Source organism: Danio rerio, chromosome 22, assembly GCF_049306965.1.
Source record: "Danio rerio strain Tuebingen ecotype United States chromosome 22, GRCz12tu, whole genome shotgun sequence".
NCBI classification, from domain to species: Eukaryota; Metazoa; Chordata; class Actinopteri; order Cypriniformes; family Danionidae; genus Danio; species Danio rerio.
Genome location: NC_133197.1, coordinates 1968715 through 1995138, shown reverse-complemented (window position 1 = coordinate 1995138; position 26424 = coordinate 1968715). Strand labels below are relative to the sequence as shown.

At 38.6% G+C, this 26424-nt stretch overlaps 3 protein-coding genes and 1 pseudogene across 7 annotated transcripts in view; all 4 read right to left on the bottom strand.

The window, feature by feature from the left end:
* Positions 1–9365, bottom strand: part of si:dkey-15h8.17 — a 28786-nt gene extending 19421 nt beyond the window's left edge. The window contains exon 1 of one of the 3 annotated variants that reach the window (XM_017353363.4): positions 9318–9365. The gene's annotated coding sequence lies outside the window, so the exon portion shown is untranslated. Of the gene's footprint in view, positions 1–131; positions 196–3256; positions 5402–9317 lie in introns of those variants that run through there. The other 2 variants (XM_068216206.2, XM_021469391.2) reach the window with 2 other exon arrangements.
* The window catches only part of LOC141380117 (uncharacterized), a 34198-nt gene extending 24830 nt beyond the window's left edge, over positions 1–9368 (bottom strand). Inside the window, exon 1 of the mRNA XM_073936869.1 lies at positions 9318–9368. Coding sequence (XP_073792970.1) covers positions 9318–9367 — 50 coding nt within the window. The 5' untranslated portion in view covers position 9368. The remainder of the gene's footprint in view (positions 1–9317) is intronic.
* Positions 9369–10057: 689 nt separating this feature from the next.
* znf1174 (zinc finger protein 1174) lies at positions 10058–24329 on the bottom strand. 3 transcript variants are annotated; one of them, XR_012397292.1, is made up of 4 exons: positions 24279–24329; positions 23601–23710; positions 16446–17509; positions 10058–12045 (listed from the first exon to the last, which is right to left on the bottom strand). XR_012397292.1 is itself a non-coding variant. In NM_001083098.2 (3 exons), exons 1-3 carry the CDS (start codon positions 24326–24328, stop codon positions 16707–16709), a joined length of 963 nt encoding a protein of 320 aa, NP_001076567.1. In that variant the 3' UTR covers positions 16244–16706. The 3 variants fall into 3 exon arrangements, 1 of the variants encoding a protein (NP_001076567.1); XR_012397293.1 differs by having other exon boundaries at positions 16545–17509; NM_001083098.2 differs by lacking the exon at positions 10058–12045 and having other exon boundaries at positions 16244–17509; positions 24279–24328.
* Positions 11300–12052, bottom strand: LOC141380085 (uncharacterized; annotated as a pseudogene).
* Positions 24330–26424: the final 2095 nt, after the last annotated feature.

The following is a 26424-nucleotide window of genomic DNA, read 5'->3' as shown; positions in this document are numbered from 1 at the left end:
CCGTTTTTAGCCATATTATCCACATATAAGTTACAGTTTTTTCACTATTCAAAACAGGGGCTTTTCTAACAAATAAAAACATTACCTGACGACAAATATCTCACAAATATGATTTTAAAATAATAACTTACCCGATATAAAGAAGAAGATGAAATGGCGGACTTGACTTCACTTCCTCGTTTGAAAAAAATAACCGTCATTCATGAGGCTCCGCCCACTCCACCGTAATGCAAGGATGAAGCGAAACACATATTCGCCACAAGGGGGCAGTTTATGATTATGTTTTTAAATAAATAAATATAAATAATATATATATATATATATATATATATATATATATATATATATATATATATATATATATATATATATATATATAATATTATATATATTAGGGTAAGGGTAATTAGGCAAGTTATTTTATAACAATGATTTGTTCCGAAACTGTAGAAAAAACATATAGCTTAAAGGGGTTAATAATTTTGACCTTAAAACACTTTTTAAAAAAAATAAAAAACTGCTTTTATTCTAATCGAAGACTTTCTCCAGAAGAAAAAATATTATCAGACATACTGTCAACATGTCCTTGCTCTGTTATGTAACATGCTGTAATTCTAGAATATTTACTGTTATTTTTAATATTCAATAGCTTGTTATATAAAAACTAACACTTTAAGATATATTTACAATTAACTAATTGCTAATTAACATGCTTATTAATAGCATATTGTCTATAAAATTTGTGTACGCTGTTACAGGTGCACACACACAGAACCAGGATAGACTTTTGGGCCTTTCTATGTGGAGTTTGCATGTTGTTTCTGTTGGTTTCAAGTTTCTTCCATAGTGCAAAAATTTGCAGTATAAGGGAATTTTGGATAAACTAAATTTGCTGTAGTTTGTGATTAAGATAATGTGTGGTGTTTCCCAGCACTGAGGATTGTACCCTCAGGGCTGTGTTGCAGAAGCATTAGTATCTGATTGCAGACTTGCATATGCAAGCTGAGACACACAGTTTGACATGCAATGTCAGAAACAATGCACTCAAATAGGGCTAGTGACATCAAAGTGAGGGGTAGGGTTAGGAGCGGGGTTAGGTGTGCGCATTAAAATTGGTCAGATTTATTTTTATTATTTTTTGTGTTCTGTAGAATAAGTAAATAAAACTGTGTTGTTTACAAATATCAGCTTATTCACGAACACATTCATGTTATTCACATTCTACTGCTCAGTTATCTGACATTTTTTTCTACATAGTTATTTTATTCATAAACAAAACATTTATGTCTATTTAATATTCAAATTAAATAAAAAAAGCACAATGTTGTATGTGGCATTTAATCAAACAAAATCATTGTAAAAATGTAGAATTGCAAAAAAATAACACCAAGAAAACAGCACTTTAATTCAGTATTATTAGATTATGAATTCATTTGTAAAATTGTTCATTAAAAAGTAGTACTAATAGCAAATTAAATCCACCCAGTAGGTGGCGGTAGAACACTGTCTTAATTCATTCAAATGGAGAAACTGAACAAAACATTAATGGATCAAAACATAATAAATGATGAAACTCATTGCATTTATAGACATTTATAGACATACCAGGTAATATGAAAAAAAATATTAATTTTACTCATGCTGGAACATTTACATATAACAGATAATATAAATTTATATTCATAGCAGCCTTAAAGTAAAAATAAATCCATTATTGAGGAAATAAACTGAATTAATACGTGATAAGGTTACAAACATATACTTTCCCAGATAAGCAATGGCTTATTCCTATTCTTAATAACCTAAAGAATCATTTTTAATCTCAAAAAGTCTTATTTAGAACATGCAATGTTATTATTTTCAGAGAAGGTGTAGCGCTCTCACTGCCTGATGAGGGACAATAATGTTAATAAAACACAGGAAACACAGAACTGCTGCTGCTTCACAACAGAGTCTGTGTAATGTTTGAGCAGCAAGCCCCTCCCACTCATTAGGTATGCAGTCCACAGGCAGAAGTAGCCGATCGGAAAAATGTAAATCCTTGCATTACATTACATTTATTTGCAATATTTATTTTCTACTTCATAAAACAAAAGTGTACAGACTTAGAAAGACAAATTAACTTTGATTTTCAATTTCTAATAATTTGTAACCACTTCAAAGGCTCCTGTTCATTTATAGTTAAACCGGAACTAAAAATACACAACTCGCACTACAACCGATGTGTCACACACGGGCCACATCTGGCCCACATACAGTAGGCCACAACTCACACTAGACCCGCTGTGTCACACACGGGCCACATCTGGGCCACATATGGCAGGCCACAACTCACACTACACCCGGTGTGTCACACACGGGCCACATCTGGCCCACATACAGTAGGCCACAACTCACACTAGACCCGTTGTGTCACACACGGGCCACATCTGGCCCACATATGGCAGGCCACAACTCACACTACACTCGGTGTGTCACACACGGGCCATATCTGGCCCACATACAGTAGGCCACAACTCACACTACACCCGGGGTGTCACAGACGGGCCACATCTGGCCCACATACTGCAGGCCAGAACTCACACTACACCCGGGGTGTCACACATGGGCCACATCTGGCCCACATACAGCAGGCCAGAACTCACATTATACCCGGGGTGTCACACACGGGCCACATCTGGCCCACATACAGCAGGCCAGAACTCACACTACACCCGGTGTGTCACACACGGGCCACATCTGGCCCACATACGGCAGGCCACAACTCACACTACACCCGGTGTGTCACACATGGGCCACATCTGGCCCACATACGGCAGGCCACAACTCACACTACACCCGGGGTGTCACACACGGGCCACATCTGGCCCACATACAGCAGGCCACAACTCACACTACACCCGGTGTGACACATATGGGCCAGATGTGGCCCATATGTCTCCTGCCATTGCCAGAAGTGAGCCATATGTGCCTTAGTTGGCCCAGATGTGGCCCAGAACTGTATGCTATCTGGGTAGTGTCGCTATAATCTCACAATTAAGTTAATAGACCACAATTAGCACGACGTTACAAGCAGTATATTTTCGTTGTGCTTAAAAACAGCGCGGTTAACATTAAAAATGTACAACTACAGCTGTTTGGTTAAAACTTTTCAATTACATGCACAACAGATACACACACACACACATATATATCAATATAAGTATTAATAAAAAAACTGCCATTTATTAGATGGAATTGACATTTCATCACTTACCGATCAATCCGTTGGATGAGACCAGGAGATCCAAAGGCGGAGAGAGCACAAATGCGCGCGCTTGTAGTAGTGATAACTGAAGTGTCCTTTGCGAACGAGTCGGCTCCATTAAGTGAACGGAAAGAATCGAATCCCGCCTGAAGCCCTGTTTCACTTTTTGTATTACAACTTCAAGACGCAGAAATATGTTTGATTACCGTTTCTTTACACGTCTTGGCCACACGTAATCCATACAGTAATTACATGTTAATATGTGTTCCCCTGTGATAACGTGAAAACCAACGACGACTGAGTTAGATTTGAACAGAACGAGTCCAAATGATTCAGTACAAGTTCAGTAGATAAACAAATATTTAGATACAATTTATTTTGTGACAACGAAAATATAACCTATAAAATTTGACCTTAACAGTAAAAAAAAGTATTATAATTTGTTTTTGCCGATTACGGAGACATAACCTCCAGATGGTGAGCGGGCGCACGTGCTCATGTATCCGGAAAAAGGAAGCTTAGTTCGGCAAGACATTCTAACGTTTGTCCCTGACAATGATGGGTCTGCTCTGTAAATAATGTATCGTGAATTTATTTTTAACAGGTTTTCATGCGACAATGTAGTTGTTTAAAACTCAAATCTGCTGTTTTATTTTAAAGATGGTTTGTATTTTCTAATGTGCTTTGCCGATTGCGGAGATATAACCTCCAGTTGCTGAGCGGGCGCAGGTGCTCATGTATCCGTCAACAGCTGCCCTTCTTCGGCTAGACATAACGTAATGCCAAAGACCTTCTGGGTGTATATTTCATGAATCGATTACATTTTTTTCAGGTCATATCGTTCTGAATAAAACTCGTTTTTAAAATTAAATAAAAAAAGATTCAGTTGTATGCATTTGACTGTTTTGTTTTTTATTCATTGCATATTTTCATTATTTAATTGAATTAACTGAATTATTTCATTAAATTATTTTCATATTTCCATGTTATTCGATAAATAAAAGTAAATGTGCAGTTCACCTAAAAATAACTATATCCTTTATGCTGTTTCAAACCAGTATGAATTAGTTTAATTTTGAAGTAAAACATATAATTTGTAATTAAATTGTAATTTACCTATAAAGTTTTATTTAAGTATAAAAGCTGCAACAGATAAATAAATAGTAAAATACCAATACAGATGCAGCTTCTTGAATAAAAATAATGGCTTAGCTTTAACGTTTAAATTACTATAATTAACACGAGTAAACATTTTTTACTGATTATTTACAGTAAATTGTTGTGATTACATCAACTGCATTACTTTCACAATAAAATTCCGCCTACAATATATTACTGTGAACTTTCACTGTTAAATACTGTGAAGTGACATTCATGTAATTTACTGTGAAAAATTACAGTTAAATGTTGTGAATTTCTGGAAATTTTTTACAGTGTACATATTTAAGACATCACGCAGCTTAGGTCACGTGTCACGTCCGTAACGATTTAATGAAAAAGTTTATATTGTGGAATAAATATTATAACAAATAAAATGAAACTTTGTATACAAAGCCAAAATATGTCCATACTAATTATGATCGCCAACTCATCTCAGGTCTTTGCTTTAAACAACTACAATTTTGCGTTACGGACGTGACCATTTTTGAACTCCTTATTAATATAAGCCAATGACTAACGCATATTTGTTCATTATGATGCTGCATTACAATTACTGACTTACATTACATAACATCCATATGTTATATCAAGAACTGAACATTTCAGTTAGCTATAAACCATTTTAGTAACATTTCAAAAATAAATGTTTAATAAAGAGAACAACATTTTACATGCCATAATCTTGGCGCATAATCTTGGTGTTTTGGCGATGCAGCACCTTGTGTTGAAGCACTTCTTGGTCAGTTACCCTATCTACAAAAGAAACGTCAAATAATAGATCAAATAGTTAAGATACAATTTATGCCAAACTAGGAATGCTGATTTCGATTCATTTTGCCAATCAACAACCGCTCGTTAAGCGATATTAACCGTTAACAGATTAATATCAAAATATTATTTAATAAAAAAAAATTGACGTGCCTATTTTGTCTGACACATTAAATATTGCATTTTAAAATACTGATTTAGGTTATTTTAACATGCAAACAGCATACAGAAGGAGCATCTTCACGCACCTGCAGTGTTTTTAGCAGCACAGAAAAACTGAATAAACTAACAAAAATAATAAAATAAATCCTGCTCTAAACCTTTTTACTTAAATGACAAATTAAGATTACAAAACGAAAACATTGACTGAATGCTTTTTAAGAATCGGCATAGACTGTTTGTCCAATCGTGTTTTTTTTTCTTCCGTCAATTAAAAAATATTAGGCTAGCTCAAATAGATTGCTTTACGGAAAAAATGCATTCAATTAATGCTCCGCTGTTATAATATTACAAAACCTGTCAACATAGAAGTCATTAGTTTAAAGATTATGTCTTAATTATGATTTATTAGCCTATTTCCTCTGTCTTACTTGCGGTTCATGTGCGCGCGCGCGCTGAGTATAGTGAAAGATAATGACAATAAACCATAAGGCTTTGAACCTATACTTTTTGTTAAATATAGGCTAAGGATATAACAATTTTGTTATTTACATGTGATACTGTATTAATTTGCATACATGTTTTAAAAGCTGTAAAATGAAAGATCAGTTTGGTGCGAAGTTATCCTAAAATATTTGGCTTTGTTTGATTTGTAGATTAGGCTATGTAGGCTATTTAAAAATGTATAGAAGAACTAATAATAACTGTTATTTTCCAAATGGAAAAAATTGGTTTGTTGGTTAGTCTGCACTAAATCATCAATATACCTAGTTGAGTTTATGACGCGGCTCCAGGCTGCACAGACGACCAGCATCAGCGCTGGTTCGTCAACTCCTGTGTCAAACTGTGGCCAGAATATCCTTCTTTCATTTAGCTTCTTTGGCAAAATACATCTGTAAGCACGTGTGTTTGCACGTGTTACTGTTCTGCGAGTTAACAAATATGTGTTGCTCAGAGGTCGATCACAACGAACGCGCTTTTTCATTCCAGAGACGTGAGGCGCTCCGCAATGCATTTTATATTTCAAAGGAAAACCCGCCTCTGCTTTCATTTGATTGAAGAATGAAAGACGCCACTGAGGTAACATGCTTTTCCTCTGGAGCTCACAAAGCGGGCAATGGCAAAACGCGAGGCGCGCATGCAGGGCACAAAATCAATAACCTCCATGCATTTGGTCTTTTACCATTGCTCAAAATGCGCACGCCGTGGGTCAGGCTGCAGGCACTTGCACAGGCCACAGCGGAGTTTTCATTTCATGCAGAGCATAAATATGTTTTTTTATTTTATTAATTAAATAACTATTTATAAAGATAAATTATCATAGCGACACAATTAATTTTCCAAGCCCTTTATCCAAAATCTAAGCACTTTCAAAGCTGGAAAATAGGCTATAGCCTACATTAAAATGAAAACATTTTCAAAGATTTTAAGCACCCGGCAAATGTGCTTGAGTGCTTATTAAAATTATTTTAAAGGCGGCAAAATAAGAATAAAATCTTGATATTGATCTACGCTTTAACTACATTATAGGAGTATTTAATTTGTTAGTAAATCGCACCTGCAGCTGTAATGTCATTCAATATTTTACACAATCGGTTATAAACTATAGCCTAAAAATATAAACATTATAGTCATCCATCGTACATGCCTGCAATTAATGGCTATTTTTCACAAAACCTTTCATAATAAAGTTTTCTCTCTCATCCTGGTCCTCTGTTTAAATTTTTTCAACCTGTCCTGAAGTGACTGCCGACGAGAAATAGAAAGCAAGCGCGAGTGGACAAATTAAGCTATTTATTCAATCGACTAACACATTAACTAGAATAAACTAAAATAAACTTTGTCAAATATAATATTGCCATAACTGTGACACAACTAGATTTTGAATATTCGCCACGTAGACACGGTCTTGCGCACTAACAGTCGGGCAATGATTCAACTCAAGTTTGTCTGGAAAGGAGCCCGATAAACATAGGCCTATTATGGCTGATTATGTTTATTATCAATTCTATATTAATCAGAGAATAAAAGCACCATGTTAGCATGCACCACTGTTTCCGAATTGAGTTTTGAACATTCGAACGTGCGTTAACCTTTAACAACACACATGCCATAATATGAATTAAATATAACAAAGTGATATCTATTTAAGTTTGATAAATTGTGCAACCTTACCATTCAGATGTCTCAGAGGTTAAAGTTTATTGGTTTACACACCCAACAGATATCCACAAATAGGTCTTTTGTCAAGTTTTGAAAGCATTTATCTGATTTTCATAATGTGTCAACTGTCAATTTCAGAGCAGTCACGTCCGTAACGAAGACAAGTCACGTCCGTAACGATAGTTTTCCCTCATTAATGCAAAAATGAAAAACTAAATAAAATGAATTATAAATGTCCCATGCAGAGCCAACCCTTATCCTTTTGACGGTTATAAATATTTTTGGCTTCTGCATTTTTATTCACAGAATTTTAACCAAGTATGTCAACTCACAAAACCCATGTCTTTTTTTTGTCACGTCCGTAACGCATTCATTTTGCCGTCATTTTAAATATAAAACACCTGCATAGACTGATATTTTTTGATGCCTAAACTCTATGGTTAAGGGGTAATAAAAATATAAACAGATATTTCAATATTCTGTTAACATATACATTCTCCGAGTATATACGTTTCATTTTTTTTCTGCAAATGTCACGTCCATAACGCTGGAATCAGCCATATATATATTTATATACAGTTGAAGTCAGAATTATTAGCCCCTGTGAATTATTAGACCTTATTACTGACATTAAAATGGTTTTGAAAAAAATTAAAACTGCTTTTATTTGAGCTGAAATAAAACAAACAAGACTTTCTGCAGAATAAAAAATATTATCAGATATACTGTGAAAATGTCCTTGCTCTGTTAAACATCATTTGGGAAATATTTAAAAAAGACAAAAATAAAAAATAAAAATTCAAAGGTGGGCTAATCTTTCTGACTTCAACTGTGAGTGTGTGTATGTATGCATGTAAGTATGTATATATATATATATATATACATATATATATATATATATATTGGTCTATAAATATAATATAATTTCATACAAACAATATAGAGAAAATGTCAGACACGTGGGCCTTTAAAAATTGATCGGAGAAAGATTTGGGCCTTAAAGTAAAAAAGATGGATGTGTGAACGGTCTTTTCCAGAGAAATTCCATAACGTTCTTGTCTGTGTGAACAGCGCCTTTTTTGAGTATACCGGTAGAGTTGTTCTGGAGATTTAACAGATATTTACTGGTATCACTGTGTGAAAGGGGCATCTATGTGATTGAGGTAAAGTTGTTTATATATTCACACATTTGGACTTTCTCCTTAATAGTATGATTCCAGAAAAGTATTCTTTGAAAATTCTATAGAGTGAAATCATATAAACAGCAAATGACTATCAAGGTACATCGTTGTTTACAGTCAAATAAACAGCGCTAATGTTGTTTTAAAATCAGATTACATGTGATTGCAGACTGAATATTCATAGTACCATCGTAAACATTATAAGGAGCACATCATAAGTTGTCACTGAACGAATGTGTAAATATAAAACTAACTTTACCTCAATCTCTAGGTGTCACTGTAAAAGGTTATTCAAAACGTTGCTAAGCCTTGACACATTTGCTTCAACCGTTTCGTGGACCCTAACTTTGCCTACCACTATTTAATGTTTTCTTCATCAAAATGTGCATATCTTTCGCAGTATTTTACCTTCAAAGATTATTTGTTGTGATATTAGAAACACAAACATGGAAAAACCCAAACACATTCACTCATATTGTCCTCTCAAAACTCCTAGCTGCCTGCTGTATTGTTTTGGTCAGCAGACACACAGATAGAGGTGAACTCAATGCAGAAACTAGTCGCAGATTGTCGCTTTAATAAACTGTAAAGTGTGTTTTATTGTTGTGTAAACACGAAAAAAAGAGTCAACGACTCACCTCAGCTCTGAAGACTCGACGCTGAATGAACGCGTCAGTGCTGACGTCATTACGGTGAGGCGGGAGCAGCCGTGTATCAACAAAACCGCGCCAAATTAAAAGTTGACAGACCAAAACAATCGCTAATGTAAACAAAAACAATCACCATTTTCAAACATGTGAGGTGAAACGTTTTACTATGCACCTAAAAGCTAAATTTACCATTAAAAATGCACACGTATTAGGCATATATTTCATGGCTGACAGACACGTCTAAAATGATCAATCCCTGAAGTAGCTAGAATTTGCTTTTTAATAAAATGTAAGAAATAATAAAAAATATAAAAGACCAGATAAAAGTAACGATAAAACGATAACGATTATTTATCATTAAAAGTGTACCACATTTCTTTCCTGAACAGGCACAAAACAAAACAATAACAGCAGTACAAATTACAGAATTACAGGCAACGAACATTCACATGAAAACGTAACATTATGCAAATAAAACAATTGTATTTCGATGTTGTACCTAATTATATAAATTGAATCAGGAGGCCAGTGTTGGGTAAGTTACTTTAAATAAGTAATATATTACAAATTACAATATATTTACATAATTTATATTACAAATGACGACTACTGAACAATTGTAATTTCATTACATTACTAATTACTTAATATAAAAAGTAATCAGATTACTTATTACTTTAAAGTTACTTTTAAAACATAAAATACGCTAATAAAAATACAAAACAAACTGCAGCTCTTTCAGCAATTTAATATTTACTGAGAAACATTACAATGGGTTAATCACAGCAGTTTGACGTATTCACCAGACTTAAAGAGATCGTTCACACAAAACTTACAATACTGTCATTATTCACTCGATCCAAACCAGTTCGTCTTTTTTTAACACACAAGACATTTAGAGGAAAACTGTACACCTGTAACCACTGACATTCATAGTATGCAAAAGCACTGCAGTGTTTGGGTTTTCTGTGCGTGTCTGAGGTAATTAGCCTAGCGAAATATGTATATTTCATACAAAGTATGAAGCTGATTGGTCAGTTGCGAGCATGCGCAATATGCGCTCCAAATATGTGTGTGTGTAAGCTGCACACCTTCATTTTAAATAACGAACTTGCTCATGCAAAAGACGTGATATGTGAACAGCCCCATACGCAGCTAAGTTTCTCTTCACATTCAGAAGATATCTTCACTCCCAATCCGCTGTGTTTTTGGGCGCTAATGTCCTCCTTGGTGATGAGTATTATTGTCGTTGATTGCTTTCTGTTCAAGTGCTCGAACAAGCTGCTGGTCAAGTTAAAAGCAGCGTAAAGCTCTTTAGAGACTGGACATAGACTGACTTTCACAGCAATATTTTAGTTTTTACGCTCAATGAAATCAAAGTAATGTCTGTATTTCCACTTGAAGAAGCAGCCGCTCTCGTCAGCAGCCATTTCAGCTCACGTTCTCCAGCAATTTAATAGTGAATGCTTGCAGTGGAAAACGTGATTTAAAAGAAGCATTTTTTCCTTCTAATGCTATATTTGTAATATAAGTAGACTTCAGTAACTGTAATCAAATCACACACAGTTAAAATGTAATTCGTTACATTACTGAGTTCCCCAAAAATGTCATTAGAATACAGTAACACATTACTGTGGAATGCCGTACACCCAACTCTGCAGGAGGCAAAATTGCAGATGACTACAATAATAAAAGCTTCAGATAATGTTGTTTGGTGAGGAACTCCATCTGTAAGTCCCACAATGAAGCTGCTGTCAAAACTTCAGATGATGTTTCTTCATCCTAAAGCTGGTGAGGAGCTTTACACAAACTGATTGTGTTTGCGTGTCTGAGTAGACTAGACGAGTGGCCAAAACTCAGTTTCTCTTCAGCCTGAATCCTCTCCTGCAGTTCCAGTTCTTGAGTCTTCAGGTCTTCACACACTTAATGCACAAACACAGACTCTAAGATGTCTGTTCAGCTTTGAAGCCTTAAAAAATGTTGTGTTTTGTTTATTTGTAATTTGTCTCTGCAGTGTGGATCAGCACATGTTTGTTAAGGTTTGATAATCGGGTGAAACTCTTCCCACACTGAGTACATGTGTACGGTTTCTCTCCAGTGTGAGTCCTCTCATGTGTTTTCAGCAATCCTGAATCTCTGAATGATTTGCTGCAGTGTGAACACACGCAGGGTTTCTCTCCAGTGTGGATCATCTGGTGTCGTTTCAAGTCTCCAGCTCGAATAAAACTTCCCCCACACTCAAAGCACACAAACTCTCTCACACCAGTGTGGATCTGCTGATGTTTTCTCAAACATGACTGCTGTGTGAAACTCTTTCCACACTCAGAACAGGAATAGGGCTTCTCCTTTGTATGAAGTCTGAGATGTTTCTTCAACTCGTAAGGCCTCAGAAATGTTTTGCCACAATGATCACACTTGTGTGTTTTCTCCTTAGTGTGGATCATCTTATGTGAATTCAGGTTTCCTGAATGATTGAATCTCTTGTCGCAGTGTGAACACTTGTATGGTTTCTCTCCAGTGTGGGTCCTCATGTGAATCTTGAGATTGTATTTGCAACTGAAACTCTTTACACACTGAATGCAGGTGAAACATGTCACAGCTGTTCTGTCCACTGAAAAATGATCTTCAGTGTTTGTATGAGTTTCCTCTTCACTCTTGACATGATGTTTCTCCTCGTCTTCACTCAGTTCTTCACTCTCCTCCTTCACGATCACTTCTGAAAATTAATAAGTCACATTTTATTAGTCTCGTTTGTATCCGTACAGTAATATGATCATGAATTAGGGCTTATGTGTTTGGCTGAGATGTGTAAGTGGTCAATTATGTTTGCAACTTGGCTTTTAAACACTAAATATAATTACTTGGCCCCTTTAAAAGTGTCATACACTTAAAGATGTACTTTCAGTAGGCACGGTTGCCATAAAACCGAGACCTGTCATCAATGACCGATGCCATTTTCAAAATGTGACTGTGCAAGAAGTGGATGTGTTTGTGGTTGGGTGGTTAATTTTGGTATTAGCTCTTTCTTAGTTTAAAATAAAAAAAAAAAAACTGTCAAAAAAGTGTATATGGTGCGTGAAGAAGCCCCCTTGGCTCATGTCAAAAGATTCAAACCCAAAGCCTGCAGGCCAAAATCCGGCCAGCCATGTCATTTTATGAGGCCCACAAGAGCAGAAGATTAAAGAGTCCCTGTTATGGATTTTAAAAAATTACCTGTCATGCAGTCTGTAGCACAGTTTTAAAGGTGCTTTCACACCTAGACTTTAGTCTCGTTTGCCCAGTTAGTTTGGCATATGTGAATCTAGCAATCACGCTCGGATCTGTGCCAAAACAATCGCCTCATTCAGGTGATCTCGGCTCGATTGAAACGAACTCTGGAGCGGAATAATTGTAGTGAGAAAGCAAACGATCCGAGCCCGATTATATTACAGTGCTTTATGGATATGTAATAGGCATATGGCTATATGAAGAGAGAATTAGGAGTAGGGTGGGAGGTGATTCCAGACATCCCAAGTCTCCCAGAAGTTCCGAAATGTCCGCAAACGAGTGATAATCTCCCGGAAATTGTGCGTCTCCCTCCCGGTACTCAAATAGGTAGCACACCCATCTCACTCCTCCCCACCGCATCCGTCCTCGCTCTTCAGACACGTCGCGCGCACCCTATCAAACACCCCAAACCCAGCGGTCTTTACATCGTTTATATTGTTTTATTGCTCCTCGTCATAACTTAAAAATAATGACGCATGACAGCTGAGCGGGACGCTGCAAAATAAACCCTGACACTCTGACCAATGTGAGGAGAGTTTACTCACACGTGACTTGTTTTGGTTCTTTTAGTCCATTTAGAAACTTTGCAGTGTGAAAACGAACCACACCAAGAACAAAGAGCAACAATCAACCTATTTTAATCTCTGTTTCCGAACAACTGAATGATTCACAGATGTGAAAGACCAAAAGAGCTAAAACAAGTCACGTGCGAGTAAACTCTCCTCACATTGGTCAGAGTGTCAGGGTTTATTTTGCAGCGTCCCGCTCAGCTGTCAGGAGAGGTGGTGGTTTGGTGGTGATTGACAGGGTGCACGACGTGTCTGAGGAGAGGTGCGGTGGGGAGGTGTGAGAAGGGTGCGCGACGATGCCTATTTGAGGACCGGGAGGGAGACGCAAGATTACCGGGAGATCATCACTTGTTTGCGAACATCCGGAGACTCGTGAAACTTCCCACCATACTCATAATTCTCTCTTCATATAGCCGTAAGCCTATTACATATCCATAAAACACTGTGATATAACCGCGCTCGGATCGTATCGCTTTCTCACTGTAATCGAACCGCTCCAGGGTTCGTTTCAATCGAGCCGAGACCACCTCATTCAAGCGATCTCTGAGCGATTACTTTGGCGCGGAACAGAGCGCGATTGCCCTGTTCACATATGCCAAACGAACCGCGCTAACTGGGCAAATGAGACACGTTCCGAAACAAAAGTGTAGGTGTGAAAGCACCCTTAGTGAAAGAAAACATTCAGCAGAGGTTTACATTTGAAAGTGCACCACGTTTAAAACTATTTAGTCTCAAAAACAGAGGCAACCGATTTGAAACATTGTCATATATGAGGCGTTACCGTACGTTTACACCCGAAGCAGCAAGAGCGTCAAAGTAGTCATTCATTTTCAATGAGAGCCGGCGGCAATAAGTGGCAAAGGGCAGCGCGGCGCATCTTCGCTGGTTTGGCCGTCAAGGAGAGTTGAAATCAAGTCAACTTTATGGTAATGAGCAATGACGCGGTCCGGCGCCAACCAATCAGAATGAAGAAGTCCACCGCTTGGGAGAAGCTCAGAGAACACAGACCTGTGAACTTTGGTTCTGACCACAGTTGTTCCCAAGGGTTTGATTTTTGTGGTCGCCGGATTTCCAATTATTTAGGTTTTCTTACAGGCACATGCATTAAATAAGTTACTGGCGAGTTAATGATGTGCATTAATGTTATATATATATATATATATAGCTTTTAAAAAGCGGGAATCTCATGCGACAGTACAAAACAGTATTGCTGCTTCAGGATATTTCAGACATATGGACATATTAAATAATTAAATAGAGCAAAGCCACACGTAACTTGATCTTCCATTGTTAAATGAGTTTGATAAGAAGTGCACAACATTTTTATGCTAGAAACATCTTTTATGCAGGAATGTAACTGATATGCTGCAGCGGCCCCTTTAAAGGGCACCAATGGTAAAAAATCTACTTTTCAAGCTGTTTGGACAGATCTGTGTGTTGGTATAGTGTATAGACCGTCATACTGGGGTGATATGAACACACCCAGTCCTTTTTTTTCAATATAACTACAAAAAAAAGGGTCGGCCAATTGGAGCTGTTTTCAAATCGATCGCACCATTACGTAGGTGTGCGATCCCCCCGCCCACCGAATTGATTGACAGCTGCGCGCATTAACATGTTCCGGTAGTCGCGTGTATATGTCCACAAGACCAGGCAGACATACGCAAAGCAACCGGGAATAAAAGGTCTGTTCTGTTCGCTAGGATCAGCAATCATCATCAAATGTGATTAAGAGTGAGTTTCACATGTTTAAAGTGTTTTAAAACAGAGTATGTGTGTAATTAATTACAGCGATTTACTTCAGCTTTACTTCATCAGCACAGCCGCGTGTCAGAACAATTATCAGTATAAGACAGTATAAGATATAAGTATAAGAAATCAGTATAAGACAGCATCTTGTAATCATGTTGATGGGTATTTTGATCTGAAACTTTATATACACATTCTAGAGACGCAAAAGACTTATATTAAATCTGAAAAAAAGGGGTAACCTAGGTGCCCTTATATGAGATTAATGTAGTAAACTTTGACGCTCTCGCCGCCGGAGCTGAAGGCAGACAGTGTTGTCGCCAGGGTGGCCAGAGCTACCTTGGACGCTCTCGCCGCTTTCGGTGTGAACGCACAGTAAGAACTGGAAAAACCCGCCCTTACCTTCGCGCACTACACTAGTGTTTGACTGTGAGATGCAGCTGTGATGAATACTGAACATTAGCATTAGTTTAGCTGTAACTTGGTCTGCACAATTAATCAGAATAAAATGGTTATCTTGGTTTGAACCTCCACACGATCTTAATGCAGCATTTCTATGATTCTGCCAATGATATTTTCAAAGTCAGGAGAGAAGCATGGAGGTCGCACAAATCTTTGTGTTTTATACATGTTGCTTAGCAACATGAACACCTCCATATGATGTTGACAATGTCACATCCTGTATTTATAAAGTATAATTTAGCCAGAGATATAATTTCTGTCTTCATGTAATGACGGCCGCAAAATCACACGTGAGCTGACTGTGAGCTGTTGCCACAGAGAGGACGTGTGGGCGCCTGTAAATGAGGTCTACTTTAGTGAACAGAACTTGCATAGGCTGTTTTATTCATTCATTTTCTTTTCGGCTTAGACCCTTTTTTTAATCTGAGGTCGCCACAGCGGAATGAACCGCCAACTTATCCAGCATATGTTTTATGCAGCGGATGCCCTTCCGGCCGCGACCCAATACTGTGAAACTGCATAGGCGGCTTACGACAGGTAATACAGTTGAAAATAGCGTTCAGTTTGTTGCAGAGAGCGATTCTTTGAGAGCTGCATGAACGTATGATTTGCATGTGCTTTTTTTTCTTAAAGTGACGACAGCCATGACATGAGCAGCACTCTGCTGCGAAAGTGAAACTGAAAGTGCGCACATCATTTAAATGAGCATATCGGATTTTAGAGTTATGATTAAGACAAGCATTTGATGTTTTTTTTTCTTTCATATCAAACAGAAAGTGTTGTACATGAGAATAATTGTTTAACAACGTCCGTATAACTACTCTAGCCTAGATAACGCTACAATGCAATGCAGGAGGGAGTCTGATAATGATGAATGTCTCATTTTATTTTAGTTAAAAACTAGTCTAATAATTTGGTCAACAACAGATTGCAAGCATATGTGTCAAAAACATCGGTCACTGTATGAACTCTAAGATGTTTCTTAAGCTCTAAAGCCTTAAAAATGTATTCGTGACTTCTCTGTCCAGTGTGGCTCAACACATGTTTATCAATAGATGATGATCCTTACAGAGTACATGTGAACGGTTTCTCTCCAGTGTGAACACTCTGGTGTGTTTTCAGGTGTCCTGAATGTCTGAATGTTTTGTCGCAGTTTGAACACACGTACGGCTTCTCTTCAGTGTGGATCAATTGGTGTCGTCTCAAGTCTGCAGATTTATTAAAACTCCTCTCACACTCAGAGTACACAAACTCTCTCACACCAGTGTGGATCTGCTGATGTGCATTTAAATGTGACTGATGTCTAACTATTTATACACTGAGAGCAGAACTAAGGCTTCTCATTTGTATGACTTCTAAGATGGACCCTTAGCTGTGAAGGCCTCAAAAAAGCTTTGCCGCATTGATCACATCTGTGTGTTTTCTCTCCGGTGTGGAGCGGCATGTGTTTGTTAAGGTGTGATATTTTTGTGAAACTCTTCCCACACTGAGTACATGTTAATGGTGTCTCTCCAGTGTGAGTTGTTTTGTGATATTTAAGGGAACTAGCTAGACTGAATCTCTTGTCGCAGTGTGAACACACGTACGGTTTCTCTCCCGTGTGAATCCTCTGGTGCTGTTTCAAGTAATCAGCTCTAGTAAACGCCTTCTTACACTCAGAGCAGACAAACTCTCTCACACCAGTGTGGATCTGCTGATGTTTTCTTAAACTTGACTGCACTCCAAAACTCTTTCCACACTCAGAACATGAGTACAGCTTTTCCTTTGTGTGAACTCTAAGATGATTCTTCAGCTCTGAAGGCCTCAAAAAAGTTTTGCCGCACTGATCACATGTGTGTGTTTTCTCCCCAGTGTGGATCTTCATGTGTGAATTCAGGTTTCCTGAATGATTGAATGTCTTGTCGCAGTGTGAACACTTGAAGGGTTTCTCTCCAGTGTGGATCATCATGTGACGCTTGAGATCGTATTTAGAGCTTAAACTCTTTCCACACTGAGTGCAGGTCAAACCTTTTATGTCCGTTCTTTCCACTGAAACACCATGTTCAGTGTTTGGTTCAGTTTTGGTTTCACTTTTGACATGATGCTTCTCCTCATCTTCACTCAGTTCTTCACTCTCCTCCTTCACCACCACATCTGAAAATGAATGAGTTACATTTTAAGGCCCAATCCCAATTCGATTTTTGTACTTCTACCCCTTGATCCTTAAAGGTTCAGGACACCCTGGAGAACTTTTTTTTTATATTAACAGATGTGTGTGTGTTGAGCATCAGTTAAGACAATGTTAGCACCTGTCAGCTTTAATTGTGGGGAAAACTGGATAATTTTGAGCTTTTGTCAGCTAATTTCAGCTTCCGGGTTTAAAATGATTTTTGGGGCGGGATCAAAATCGGCGACGTAGCGCAGTAATGCAAGTGCAATGATGACGCGTCGGTTTCTCATTATTATTCATAGCGGAGTTTTCTTATCCTATGAGAAGAGCCGGCTGCTTAATTATTCATGAGAGCGTGCTTTCCTATGGCAGACCTGCCAGTTTCAAGCAAGCTGTGAGACACAGACCAACGGCACGTAGCCGTTCATGAAGGCTCGTATGTGTTTGTTTCCATGATCCACGGGGTTTGTTGCATGTTTTTTCCCCGCGATCCTGTCAGGGCCGATCATACAGCAAAGCTGTGCGTGTGCTGCAAGCATTTTTGTCGGGAGAGCAGTGCGAAAATTGAAGAATGGCGGACGCTGTCTTTTATCAGGAGTTCGTTCACATTCAGACACATCGCCGTGCTGCTGTGTTCGCCTAAATTCTCTATATTACCAGCAGGGCTAATGGTTAAAATAGGCACGTCAGGAGACCTGCTGCACTGAGTCTGCATTCAAGATCTATAATTTAGACCCGGGGATCGAGGGAGAACCCTCATTTATAGTGTTTACATGAACACACTTATCTTTATAATGATATAAGTTGTGGTTATGTGTTTATGAAATTACGAATAACAAATGTTGCAGGGCATTAAATTACTATTTATTTCTTTGCATTTTAACGTTGTAAACTATAAACTCATGCGTCTCCTCACGGTTTGTGTCTCAGTTTGTGAGCTAACTGTCAACAACAGTTATTCACTCCCCTTCTCCCCTGCTGGCCACGCCCACTCCTGCCCGATGCTCGCGGAGCTCCACGCCCATTAATCATGCATCTTTTGAAAAAATTCTGAAGTAGACTCTAACCAAAAGTGGGGGGTGTCATGGCCCTTTAAAACTAGTGTAAATGGGAAGGGCTTCAAAATTACCCCTAAGAATTGGGACAGCACTAGAGCACCTGCACACCACGTCATCATATGTCATCGCGTTCTCTTGCTTCATGTGAGGTCAGACGATGGCGACCGCTGTAGTGATTCCACTTGTGTTATTTTTTGGTATTTATCTTCAGGAAATCACTGAACGCATATATCATGTTATCATAACGATCTAATGTGGGACTAAGATCGTAACTGTACTGCGTATTTACACAGTGGCTATAATCATAATAATAATAATAATAATAATTCCTTACATTTCGATAGCGCTTTTCTGGGCACTCAAAGCACTTTACACAGTGGGGGGAATCTCCTCATCTACCACCAGTGTGCAGCATCCACCTGGATGACGCGACGGCAGCCATTTTGCGCCAGACCGCACACCACACACAAGCTGATTGGTGGAGAGGAGACAGTGATGCAGCCAATTGAATATGGGGAGGGTTAGGAGGCCATGATGGACAAAGGCCAGTGGGCAGATTTGGCCAGGATGCCAGGTTTAAACCCTTATTCTTTTCGAAGGACATCCTGGGATTTTTAACGACCACAGAGAGTCGGGACCTCGGTTTAACGTCTCATCCGAAAGGCGGCGCTCACTGAGCAGTATAGCGTCCCCGTCACTATACTGGGGCATTAGGACCCACACAGACCGCAGGTTAGGCGCCCTCTGCTGGCCTCACTAACACCACTTCCGGCAGCAACCTAGCTTTCCCATGTGGTCTCCCATCCAAGTACTGACCGGGCGCAGCCCTGCTTAGCTTCAGTGGGCGACCATGTGAGAGTCGCAGAGAGCTAGCTGCTGGCTAATCATCAATGTAAGCACAACAAAACAACACTAACATTATATCAGACACTGTAAACAGCCAATTCCCAGCCCCTAGACTTCTCTGACAGGGTGTATAAGTGTCATCAAGTGTCAGAATGTTGTTGGACTGCTGTAGAAGAGTTATGATTATGGATTATAGATCGCAAAATTTAGCGTTGTTTATTAGCAATTTTTTAAAAGCATGACAATAAAAAACGAACACGCTTATGAATATATTAAAAATGTGTGTTTGTTATACCAATTCATAATAATGACAAAAAAATACTCATTTGTGGATCTCCTGATGAATTTTCTTACCCCTTGGTTTCGAGTGTGATCTTCGAGTGTTCGAAGGGCTATTCACCCCTTCCCCTTAGCCCTATGCCTATTCAAGAAAAAGAGAATTGGGACACCCCTACCCCCTGACGTGAACATGCAAAACGAGGGGGAAGGGCTAAGGGGTAGAATTGGGATTGGGCCTAAAAGTCTAGTTTTTATCCATACAGTCAAATGATCATGAATAATGTGTTTGGCTGAGATGTGTAAGACCTTCATAGATATGACACATTTAGGCCTCGTTTACACTAGTGCGTTTTAGTTTGAAAACGCATAAGTTTTGCTACGGTTACGCCATCCGTCCACATTACGCCGGAGTTCTCGAGCGCCGAAAACGGAGCTTTTTGAAAACGCTGGAGAAGCCGTTTTCATTCTGAAACGCTGCTGCTCCGTCTCAGTGTGGATGGGGAAAGACGGAGACATCTGAAAACGGAGGCGGGGCTGCAAACGTTCGCCTATCTGATTGGGGCTTTTCCTCAATATTAAGTAGCCCACACACAGTTCAGTCTCGCATCCTCTTCTTGTAAGTTAAGACTTCGCAAGTTTGATCAAGGCTGCAGTCTCCCCCTTCTCAGTTTGATATGGAAAACATACAGAGGACACGGGTAAATCTTCAAAGGGAACAGTGTACTTTATAACTTCATTCACATCACCCTGGCTACGTTGTTTCACTTTCTCAACAATAAAATGTAAACATGATTTAAGGAACTGCCTATTTTCTTTTTAATATTAGCAACTTAACAGACAGCAGAAATGTTGAGGCGTCGTGCTGCATATATGAGCGTCATCTTCACTGTGTGGATATTTATAACAAAACGGAGCCGATAACAACTGCCTCCTTTCAATTTCAGTGAAAATACGAAACACAGCCTCTCTTTTGCTGAATATCAGTTTTAATAATCGATAATTATAAAAGTATAACATAAAATAAGTTTATACATTGTAGGAAATAAAGACGAGCGATCAGTCAATGTACCTGGATTAATCATTAACTTATCTTTGCGCTTAACCAAAACATGTTACCCGTGAACAAGTAACTTAATAGATTCCAATGACCAAAGTCAGGGAATTGGCCTATGTTGTAAGATAAAGACAACAACATGAATGAAATATCACGTTTAGCAAATATAGTGAGATTAGATCCAGCAGGAGATGCTTGATGAGCAGTCCGACAAGCAGAGCTCTCATCTGGGTAGAAATGCTGGAGCGCTTGCCCGAGAGTGTGTGTGTGGTCACGTGATGTGCGTTTTCAGCGTTTTGGTGTGGACGGAGAGCTGTTCAGAAACGCTGGGTAAAACGCGAGTGTGAACGCGGATCGTTTTCATTCTACAACGCCGTTTTAAAACTAAAACGCACTAGTGTAAACGGGGCCTTAGGGATGTACCCTCAGTAGGCATGGTTGCTTTGAACAGACAGCGGGCGCAATTGCCACCATTTTTAAAAGGTGACTTATGCAAGAACTGGATGTGTTTGTGGTTTGGTAGCTGTTTTTGGAAATTATTTGCTTTTTTCAAAGCTAAAAATATAAAAAGTGTCAATAAATGCCTGGACATTGAGTGAAGAAGCCCCATTGTTCATGTCAAGGGTGTCAAACTTAAGGCTCGCAGGTCAAAATCCTTTTATGAGGCCCACAAGGGCAAAAGATCAAAGAGCCCCATTATGGGTTCATATCTTACAAGCAGTGCAGAATCTCTGGTGTTTGATGAATTTGATAATTCTACGCTCTTGCCACAATCAACTGATCTTACACCAACGTGATACACTGCTTTCGCTTTTATGTCAATGGACCAGACACACCTCTAAGGAGCTTGTGGTCGATTTTCTAAATAATTTTTCCACTGTGTAAATATTACTGAATGTTTGTAGCTGTTATTAAGTGGTTTTATTGTTAAGAATAGAGTAAGAATAGAGGTCCGTTCTTCGTACGTGGATTACTCAGTTAGCTGGATTTGGATATTGACGATTTGACACGATCCAGGATCGTTTTGTTCTTCAAAGCTGATCCGAGAGTTGTTGTCATAGCAACAGTTCTGCTAGCTCAAACCTGATCGGGAGCAGGTTCAATTCATATAAACAGGATTAGATCGGCTCAGTTCAAGCAAAGATAATACTGAAAGTATGTGCCGAATTCTGATATTTTCTTACAGTAGTTATATACACTTGGGAAAAGGGTAAATATTTTTTTAACTATAAAGTTATGGTTATTAATAAAATAAATAAAGTTATCTATATTAATAAAACTTATGCAATCTGCACCCTCGAAATGAAAGTACAAAGACTGCCACTTGGTGGTGCAAAGAGAAAACTTATTGATATGAACTTTTTAGATCGCTTTAGTACAAATTGTGTATAATAGAAATGCACAATATGTGACTTTTTTAAAGCAATAATACATTTATGCAGTCATAAACATGTTTTGATAGTTAATATGCCAGTGATTTGATGCTTCACCAAAGTTGCAGACGCCTTTACTAATATCCAAACGCTTTTGTAAACAACCAGTTATTCTTTACACTGATTAAAAAACGGCTACTATAATAAAGAAAATCTTTTCTAAATGTAGAACTAAATACATTGATTTGCATTGAAATACATGATGAATACTCTTGACACATGAAAGTGTAAAGCCTGCAGCTCACAACAAATGTGGAAGGTTATTGTGTGTCATATTTAACAAGCCGTTTACTGCTAATTTGATGTAATTTTGCTCACATGGATAATTGAATATTAATCAGATGATGTCATTACGCTGCTGTGCCGTCAGCCAATCATTGCATTGCTGATCATGATTTCGAGGATCGATAGATCTGTCCTTCACAACACACGCAGCGATCTCAGATCAGTTTATCCAGACATTTTAATCTGATTCGCGAACTTGTTTGAAGAACCAAATTAGCCAGAGATCAGTTATCAAGTGGAACAGATCCAGGATCTGCCAAATCATCTTAGATCATTTAAGCGAGGTACGAAGAACAGACCCCTGGTGTGTAACTGCATTGCTTTAATGATTCTCTGCACTGGGCTCACACATATACTCTAGACGAGGCACTGCTGTTGAGTTGTGGTGGGTGTGTGATCTCACGGTGAACGCAGTTGACCAATCACAACAGACTGGGTCACCAAGATATGACCTTTTATAATGCATAATAGGGGCTCTTTAACATCTGATGCGATTAACTATTTATGCGAGTGGAGATTGCATACACAGTCAACGCAAGAACGTGAATGATGCTAAATGTGTGACGGGTTTGCATGTTATGCACTGAATTTCCTTCAATCATGTCTTTCGCTCAAGTTCAAGGTAATAAACTTAGATTCACATGCAGCGAAAACAACCTGTGAGTAATCTAGAGCGAGTGATGTAGCGTGTGTGTGTAAACTGCTGGTGCTGAGAAGAGTGCACGATAGAGCAAAGCTGGTACTGATACTAACCAAAAGCAAGATCGTATTGCTTTTTTAAAATATTGCAATATTGATGCTTATAAAAAGATTGATATTTCAGAAACTAGTGTGAAGGTTTATTTAATATTAATCATGTGATTAGCATAGAAGTATCTTGTGCTTGTTACTGGTTGAATTGAACAAGTTGTCAAATTGGAATCATGACACTGAGAAACAACAGTATCTGAACACACCGACACTCATCAGTCACTGACGGAGAAAACTCAAGCTTATTCACAGAGAGAGCTGGAGATTGGTCAGTTTCACTGCGGTCAGTGAGTGTCCAGTTTTCTCCAGTTATGATCAATACAGCAGCGAAAACGAATGTCAGATTAAAGAGTGATGAATAAACACAAACCTATTAGTTCTTCAGTCTCCTCCTGTTTAATTCTGCAGGGTTCTGGATCACTCATCTTCTCACTGTCCTTCAATAAACTCTGTCTTTGTCTTTCACTGATGGCGGCAGAGCTTCAGGAGAAGAAACAGAGAAATCCGATTCATTTACACTGACTGAGGAAATAAACACATTATGATGTTATATCTTGTGATACAATATGTGATTTGCTCATGTCAGGTGATTACAATAAAACTAACTTACATTTGTAGATCTGAATATAGATGAGCCTCAGACTATAAACACTCATTAAAGAGCAGCGGATCAGCTCATTTTAGACAGAGTGTTTAATGGATGAGCTCATCACTCCTATAATTAATTAAACCAATTTTATTTGCCAAAAATATTTATTGTTTGCATCAAACTTCACATATATTTATTTCCATTGTTTTCCTTCAGATACGTTTGCGATATTACTAATACAAAGCTGATGAACTCAAACACACAAACACAGTAAAACCAAAACACATTCACTCATATTGTCCTCTCAGAGCTGCTCTCTGCCTGCTGTATTGTTTTGGTCAGCAGACACACAGATAGAGGTGAACTCAATGCAGAAACTAGTCGCAGATTGTCGCTTTAATAAACTGTAAAGTGTGTTTTATTGTTGGGTAAACAGAAGAAAAGGCGTCAACGACTCACCTCAGCTCTGAAGACTCGACGCTGGATGAACGCGTCAGCGCTGACGTCATCGCGGCGGGCCGGAGCAACGGTGAAGCAACAAAAACGCACCAGATTCTAAGCTGACAAGCCAAAGCAATTGCTAATGTTGACAAAACAAAGCGAAAAAACCCACCTTACTCAATCATTCGAGTTGAATCTTTTAATAAGGCATGTAAAACGTTCTGTATTTACCAAATTTAAAGGTGCAGTAAGTTACTTTGACACCCAGTGGTTGAACGAGGTATTGCACACGTGATTCAAAACATTCACTCAGCTTCTTCTCTGATAAGTTTTTTTTCTGTGTTTTTTTCTTTTATTTTTTATTAACAATACAGAAATATACAGTAATATACATACATACATACATATATATGTCAGAATTTAAACAAAAACATTCAGTAATTAAATATATTATATTCCTTAAGAATAATATAAGTCTTCTTCGCTTTTTTTTTAATTAACAATGTTCTCCAAACTTGTGCAGCATTAGTCTCTTGAAGGAAATGAACAAAATGTTGGCTTTGATCCAGTCCATTTTTATGTATATGAAACTTTCCCATAGTAATAAAAAGTTGTACTAGAAAGGTACATTTTTTACATGTATTGACATAATAAGTGCAAATATCAAAATTGTGTAACTTGAATACAATATTTGTTTTCCTTCGAAGAACATTTTCCACATCCACCCAGAAAATCCTTGAGAATACACAATTAGAAAACATATGGACGATAGATTCCTTTTCCTTGCAACAAAAATCACAGGAATAATCGATATCCAAATTAAATCTCTCCAAAACCTCTTTAGCTGGATCTATAAAATCTAAAATTCTACACATATCTGCTTTTACTTTATTCATACAATTATTTCATAAGAACGCCAACCTTTTTTCCAATTTATATTCATGAATAAATTAGTACATTTTAGACTATTATATATATAACTGTATTACCTGTTATAATACTTCTGGACTGTCAGGAGGTGCTGTCACTTGAGGGCAGCTTTGAGTGGCAGGCGAGCGGCTGGCGACACTCAGAGGCTCTGGGCACTGTGGGTTGCCTCCGGGCCTTGCTCCTCCTGCGTCTTAAGGCTAATTTATACTTCTGCATCAAACGCCGGCGTATGCTACGCCGCTGACGCATAGCCCTTCGCCGTGGCCGTCGCTGACATGCATCTCTCAAAAAATGTAACTACACGTCGCAACGACACGTAGCGCAAGCTCTGTGATTGGTCGGCTTGGTAGCGCTGACGAGTCTGGGCGGGACTGATAGAGCGATTGTTTTCAAGTGTGGAGTCCCGTGAAGGAGCTCCGGATGGAAAGTTTTGTTTTGTGTTTACCTCATAGTTAAAGTTGTTGCACGTCCGCCTGTTCCTGCCTTAAAATGAGCGAGTTTGAGCCACTTGTACATCCCGGAAGTGTTCAGGAAAAGCAAAGCAGCAGCGAAGAAACTCGACACAGAGGAACATTTACACCTCACTGCCCACTAGCGTTTCGAAAGTGTTAATGCAGACCAACAGAGACAGTGCGCAGAAGTATAAATGCACTGCTACGCGCGTTGCCTGCGCCGTGAGTTACGCCGGTCACTTGACGCAGAAGTATAAACCAGGCTTTACTGGAAGTTGTGACTTCTGTGTGATGTGTCGTCATCGCTACTGCTTTCAGACATCTCATCCTGCCTTGATGGGTTCTTGCAGCTGGATGCACTGGGTAAAGTCTAGATCGGATACGCAATTGACCAGAAGTGCGATATGCACATTAATATAGCAGATGTTTTTTTTGACACAGTATAACAATAATTCATATTTTTAGTGCTGTGATGGTTGGGTGTAGGATTGGGGTAGGCCAGGGGTCACCAATCTTGTTCCTGGAGGTCCGGTGCCCTGCAGGGTTTAGCTCCAACTTGCCTCAAAACACCTGCATGGGTGTTTCCAGTATACCTAGTAAGAGCTTGATTAGCTTGTTCAGGTGTGTTTGATTAGGGTTGGAGCTAAACTTTGCAGGACACCGGCCCTCCAGGACCGACTTTGGATGTGCCTGCCTTAACTGTGAAATCTGGTGTTTGTGAGTTTTCAGGAAGAAAAATGTCATTGAGGTGTACAACTCTCTCTTAAAGGGCACCTAGGTTA

Bases quoted from the DNA above. Each gene is read 5' to 3' on its own strand.
- znf1174 (NM_001083098.2), bottom strand. From the start codon at position 24,328: ATGACGTCAGCGCTGACGCGTTCATCCAGCGTCGAGTCTTCAGAGCTG. The intron at 23,711-24,278 runs GTGAGTCGTTGA...CTTCTCCTGAAG, and splicing joins GTCGAGTCTTCAGAGCTGAG to CTCTGCCGCCATCAGTGAAA. The intron at 17,510-23,600 runs GTTTGTGTTTAT...ATTCATTTTCAG, and splicing joins GGAGACTGAAGAACTAATAG to ATGTGGTGGTGAAGGAGGAG.